Below are 6,453 nucleotides of genomic sequence, written 5' to 3'. Positions count from 1 at the left end.
CTGGAAGTACTAAAACCTGAAATATAGCCTTTTATAAAGTTATGACCTACATTTAATCTTATACTGTAATGTTATTATAGTTTCACTGATACTGAGAATATTTACTACTATTATTACTCATAGTATTCAGTGTTTCTTTAGTTTCACTTGATACTCAGAGTATCAAGTGAAACTATAATAACAGTTTAAAAGTATACATATAGATAGACCTGGAGATCAAGTTGAGCTCCGGCTGGGTGGGGTGCGCCGGCCACGCCGACCGCTCGTGCTACGACTTTCGGTTAACGCCAAGAAGAGTAAGGTCAAGATGGTGGGCACGCACAAGTTCGACAATCCCGAGAAGCGCCTGATCGTGGAGATCAAGCCGAACAAGGGCAAGATTGGCCGAACGTTCAAGGCCGATGTGGCCGCGATCCTCGAGGCGCTAGAGGCTTTGAAGGATGATGTGCCACGCGCCCAGGCTTTCGAGGACGAGCTGACCTCCAAGAGCGAGGCCACGCTGGGCCCGCTGTGCGACGGCAAGCAGTTCACGCTGCAGCGCGACATGGTGGCGACTAAGTTGGTGGAGAAGATGGTGAGCGAAGAAAAGTTCGTTCCCTCGGTGATCGAGCCCTCGTTCGGCATTTCCCTTGCCGCTTTTGAACAAAATTTCGATTCTCGCGAGGGTGACGAGAAGCGCGGCGTCATGTCGTCACCCTTGATCGCCCCCGTCAAGGTGTCGGTGCTGCGTCTGAGCAACATCCCGGACTTTGAGCCATTCGCGACGGACCTGGAGAGCGTCTTCGTGGAGGAACGCCTGGAGTGCAAGGTGGGCACGTCAAGTGTCGCCATTGGCCGCAAGTAGCAATATTTCATCGCAGGCTGACATTTGGGGACATTTGTCAGATGCAACGAGGCAATTATCATCAAGTCAGCGAACGAAGGCTGGTACTACGTGGACACTAACGTCAAAAAATGTAGTAGCGATTCAACCTCAAACAGACGGAAGTCAACAGCAAATTATTTGTCTGCAGTGAAAAACTTGTCACTCATCTGGTGATTTCACTAACTTAGTGTTTGTTGACATGCATGTTAGACATGAAAAGGTCTGATCCCTTTCTAGAAATAAAACGTCTTACGAACGTTGGTTGGTTCGACGAGCTGCTCGTTCATTGCGACGCCTGTCGTTGCTTGTTCGACGATAATCCTGGCGAACCCATGTGTATGGAATTGTTGTCGGATTCCAAGCGACATCCACAACCTGCGTATCATACTCTTCGTAGTAGGGCTCCCCTACTTGACCTTCGTATTCACCCTCTGAAAGCTCAATAGCAGCGTTGTCATCACTCTCAGCGCTCTAGTCATCGTTATCACTCGTCGCCATATCCTCGTCGGTCTGATCCGACGAGGGGCTTCGTACATCGAGATCCACAGCGCGTGAAACTGCGGCGTTAGACGCGTGAGTAGCATCAGTAGCAATAGAAGAAGGACCAGTCGAAGCTCGGGCACTAGCGCCACCAAGAAAACTAGCGCCATGGCCATCACTATGGCTACGAGGAGCGGCGCCATCACTACCTCTGTCACGACCTGCAGCATCACCACCATTACCCGTGACCGCTTGATCGTGAGGAGCAATAGCGTTTCGGCGATGCGCTGCAGCAGTAGTAGCTTGGTCATCTCGTACATAAAGAGCAGCAGACATGCAACCATGGCCAACAGGAGATCATCTGTGAGCAGTACCACCACCAGCAATTCGATCGTGGATAGTAGACGCAGTAGCGATTCGATCGCGACCTGCATGGGGTTGGTCAAGGGTAGCTGCTGTAGATGCGACTTGGTTGCGGTGAGAAACATCTCGGATGTACGTAGCATTAGGAATGCGACCTTGGCCTGTAGAAATAGTAGCACTTTGGCCGCGGGTAGTAGAAACAGCAGCAGCCCAGTAGGACACAGTATTGACTGAAACGTGCGGTGCGGCGCCTGCAATTTGGTCGCTATGACCAGCGTCTCGACGGCTAAAAGCAGCAATTCGGCCGTTACCGGTGATCTCTCGGCGTTGATCTGTGGTACGCGCCATTTGGCCATGGTCGGTGGCATCTTGGTTGTTAACTGTCGTAGCAACTTTCCGGTCGCTATCAGCGGTATGTCGACCGTGAGCAGCAACAACCCGGCCAACATTAGCGTCGTCTTGGCGGTGGTCTGCATCATTAGCGATTCGGTCACGGTCACCAGCTTCTCGGCGCTGATCTTCGGCAGCGGTATTATGGTCCAAGTTCGCGACACATCGACCGTTCGTCGTAGCAGCTTGGTAAGCACCAGCAGAAAACTGGTAGTCTGGATGGTCATGCCAGTAGTCAGGGAGCACTAACTGAGCTGCACATACCTCACGTTTATCGATATAGCCTTCGTGGGACGCGAAAAATGCACGAAGACTTTGTTGTACATCGCATTCGGGTACGTTTCGCTCCAGCAGACGTTTACGGAGCAGCTTTCTTCCAGAACCGGTGATTCGCGTGGTGGGTCTTTTAGCACGCTCGCATAGGGCCACGAAATCTTTAAAATTATACACCCCACGACTCGGCTTTTGAGGATTCATCAGACAAAGACGAAATCGAATATACTTTAACTCTCACACTTACCACCTTCCCATGTTCTTTCTCACATCTCAATCTTACGTTTCCCATATTTTTTTCTTTTTGGTAGGCATGGGACAACTGCAATTTTGATAGGCATTCTCTCCCCCGACACGAGCCCATCCGGTGGTGGCGACACAAGCCTATCCGGTGGTGGCGACACAAGCCTATCCGGTGGTGGCGACACAAGCCTATCCGGTGGTGGCGACACAAGCCCATCCGGTGGTAGTGACACGGTGGTGGCGATACGAGCCCATCCGGTGGTCACGACACAGAAAACAACTCCTGAGACTTACCCAAATCGGGGAAGCGAAGAAAATAATGCGCATTTTAGTGTGCTGGGCAATGCTGAGGGCATCCGATCCTGCGATATGAAGTTGTTCATGGTTGACGGGTGTACGGACATTGAATGGTTGATGGCGGGGCACTTACTATGCTGTATTTACGAATTTTTCGTTTTGCTACGCTTTTGTGAATGTGTGCGGAGGAACGAGTAAGGCTTACCGGCATTCGGGAAGTACGTCCTGAAAAACATTTAACGATATGCACCTACATATATTTCATTTTCGTGGTGTATACGGGCCATTATGGATCTCCTGATGCTGAGCATTGAAGATTTCCAGCTCAGTTGAGCCGCTGTGTGTGAGAGTGTGCCGTCATAAGTGTGAAGGCATGCCATCTGAGTTTGAGCTACCAGATTTTCCCAACGGTAAAGTTGGCATTAGCCTACGCTGAGCAACTACATGTATAACTGAATCACATTTCAATAGATACGGACTTGGGTAGAAACGATTGCTACTAAACGTGCAGTGACGATAACCAAATCTTGTGGTAACTTCAGTACATTCGTGCACTGCTTACTCGCCTCTTTTGACGAAAATATAAATCGGCACCTCACACTCACATTCACGTGTACACAAGTGCGTAGTTTCCAACGACGGCAGAAGTGTTTCGTGCAGATAGAATTGTGTCTTGGACAAACCGCACTGGTGAGCGCAGCAACTCTGGCATCAGGCATACATGCGAGCTAATCGGCGATGTGATTTGTGGCTGAAGGATCAAAGCGCAAGTTGTTTGCGAACACGATTGTGGCGCTTGTGAACGGAGACTTAGTTGACAGATCGATCTTTTTCACATCTTGAGCGTAAATATCGGCATTTTGCAGTCTTGGCCAGCTCACTACGTGTTCACTCAATATCCCATTGCAACGACCTACTAGAACACGACGTATTTCAATCCCAATGCTCGATCGAACAGCAGTTGAAAGCACAAATTGAACTACGATATTCCCGACGCCAGAGCCTATATCCAGAAATACATCCCAAGCCCCAATCGCACCAATCTGGTGTATTGAGGCAATCATCGACGACACCCCACTCGGTAGTATCTCCCCAGCATTTAGATGAGCTGCACCGGGTGGGTACACGACCTCGCTCCGAGATATATTCTTGAACATCGTAATTACAACTTGATGCACATCACGTGGTACATTGTTGTCATGGAGTAATGAGCGAGTGTCATATTGCTTCGCTGAAACAAAAAGGTTGGCTACCACTGCAGCGAAAGGCTCTGGAGCTTCCAACATAGTTCCATCCATTGGCAACGGAGTGTTTTCTGCTAACGTCTGGCCAAAATTGGTCGTCGCTGGACCAGAATCCTCTACAGTTGACGTCCGCGTGGCTTCCGATAACGAAGACACAAATTCCATGTCGATTGGGTGAGATGATACTCTGCCTCGCTGTTTTTTGAAAGACTTTCCATGCCCTTGCTGGCTAGGTCCCTGCGCTGTCGATTTGGCTGATCCGGCGCTACCATGGGGCTGACGGATGCGCAGTATTTGAACACTTCTGCGACCTCGGGAGGCGCGGACAGGAGTGTAAAAACAGCGTGGAAATTTTGACAACTCCGATCCGAAGGTGCGTTTAAGCGAGCTCAATCTCTGGGCGAGTTCCTTGGGTGAACGCCTCCAACGTTTCATCTTCGCAGCGACATCCTTCCACGCAATACGCACTACTCCCTGGTCAACATATTGGCGAACAATTTGCACCAGCTCCTTGTCTTCCTCCTCGAGAAAGGTAGTGCTCGGTATTATTCAGGGTCCGTGGGTCAGGGAAGATCCAACCACAGCACAACTATGACATTCAGTATGGAATTTGGGGGGGGGCTGCACACATGTTGATTTGGGCATGCAAATTCATGGAGACTAATCATGGCTGAATTGAACTTGTGATTTTTACAGATGTATCTTCTCAACTTTGAAAAACAAAAGTTTTGTAGTTTATTCTATATAGGTGTAAATAAAGTTATGACTGACTTAATGCAGGAATTGTAGTTCTCGGGTTGGATGGCTTGGTGTCTACTTGTTATTATCTAAGAGAAATGGGTGGTGTAAGTTTAGATAGCGTGGCCGGCATTACAGTTGTAAAATTGCTTCTAGAGTTCATTCGCGCTGCACTGAAAGCCTATTTGCTCGCTAAATTATGTCAGGATTTACGATTTAAGAGTTATTATAATTCTTGGGTTCCGAATCAAGTATTTGTACCACCCAACATTAAAGTTGGCGCGAAGTTGAAGTGAGTAGATTAAGGTTTTTTTACTTTCTGTCCGCATCGCCAATTCCACGAATTAGATACCTTCACTTTACGTGGGATGTGCTGTGATTGGTGGAGCTGTGGATACAAGGGATGTGATTGGCGGAACCACGGTCAAAAGAGATGTGATTGGCGGAGCCGTTGTTCAATACAAGAGCGATCTCACTGGCGACTGCAAAAGTTCCCGCCCCAGCGAGTAGCAAGCAATGACCCATTTCCAAATTATCCGAGAGCCACACAAGTATCTCCAGAGCCCTAGCCGACTTGGGCAACTCGCTCGCCACGCCTGCTATCGCTGCTTCATTTTGCCTGTGCCATTCCCATGCAACACACCGAGGCAGTATCGACAAGATGCTGATCAACTTTGCCGACCAGTGTGCTACTCGTCGCCAATAAAGAGCTGCTGAAACACGTATTCCCGATTGGATCTATGATGCTTGGGTGGCGTTGTGCTCGTCCAAGGTCGGGTTGCGAAATACCAGTACGATGTTGGTTCACAACGTTCGTTGTGGCGTTGCTAAATCGTCCGGACAACGCTCACTATTAAGAAGGTCCGTCACGACCTAAACTGCATCATCTCCTTGTGAACACTACCGAGGAGCATTCGGCAGTGTATTTGTTCGAGAACACGACGTCATCGCTGTGCAAAGGACCCGTACCCGTACACGATCTTCGCTGTTGCACGTCACGATCTAGTGCTCGCCTGGCACTACCAACGCACTGCCCAATAACGTACATTCTTTTGTATGCGTCCACAGCCATCGTCGCGGAGGTGTAAAAGGGATACAGCTTATCCAAGGTCATCATCGCTGGTGCCTTCCTATACGTCGAGCCTTGCATGGTCCTGCCTTCGAGTCGATGATGGATAGTACTCAAGAGGTTGCAGAAGGTCTATGGCGCTCCTACACAGCCCAACGGAGTAACTGAAGTCGTTGTGACCGCCATGACTAAGGTCGTGACCGAAGGTTAACATTTGAACAGCTAATAGTCATGTTCAATAGTCTTCTTTAGTAATTCTGACGAAATAATTGTGGCAACTATCTTAGATAACAATGAAAACAGTTAAACCAAAGAATAAAAAAGTCAAAACAATCAATTCTACGTGTTGTAAAGGTCCTCATCGAAGCGACCTCTTCTTTTTTGCGTCTGCGTGCTCGCACCAGAGCCGTCGGTCAGTAGCGCTACTGCTACACAAAAGACCGCGGCGATCGCCGCGAACAAACCTCGCTGGAGGTCAGGAATGTGGCTCA

The 6,453-nt window shown here is 49.0% G+C and overlaps 1 protein-coding gene across 1 annotated transcript; it reads right to left on the bottom strand.

Annotated features, from left to right (window-relative positions):
- Positions 1 to 216: 216 nt before the first annotated feature.
- PITG_01008 (uncharacterized protein) lies at positions 217 to 831 on the bottom strand (the record flags this gene model as incomplete). Its single annotated transcript, XM_002909492.1, has 2 exons — positions 217 to 232; positions 287 to 831. The coding sequence occupies 2 exons, from the start codon at positions 829 to 831 to the stop codon at positions 217 to 219; spliced, it is 561 nt and encodes a 186-aa protein (XP_002909538.1).
- Positions 832 to 6,453: the final 5,622 nt, after the last annotated feature.

The sequence above is a fragment of the Phytophthora infestans genome, genomic scaffold (genome assembly GCF_000142945.1).
Source record: "Phytophthora infestans T30-4 supercont1.1 genomic scaffold, whole genome shotgun sequence".
In the NCBI taxonomy this organism is placed as follows: Eukaryota; Oomycota; class Peronosporomycetes; order Peronosporales; family Peronosporaceae; genus Phytophthora; species Phytophthora infestans.
The sequence above is the reverse complement of the archived record's forward strand: the minus strand, read 5'-3'. Positions and strand labels throughout refer to the sequence as shown.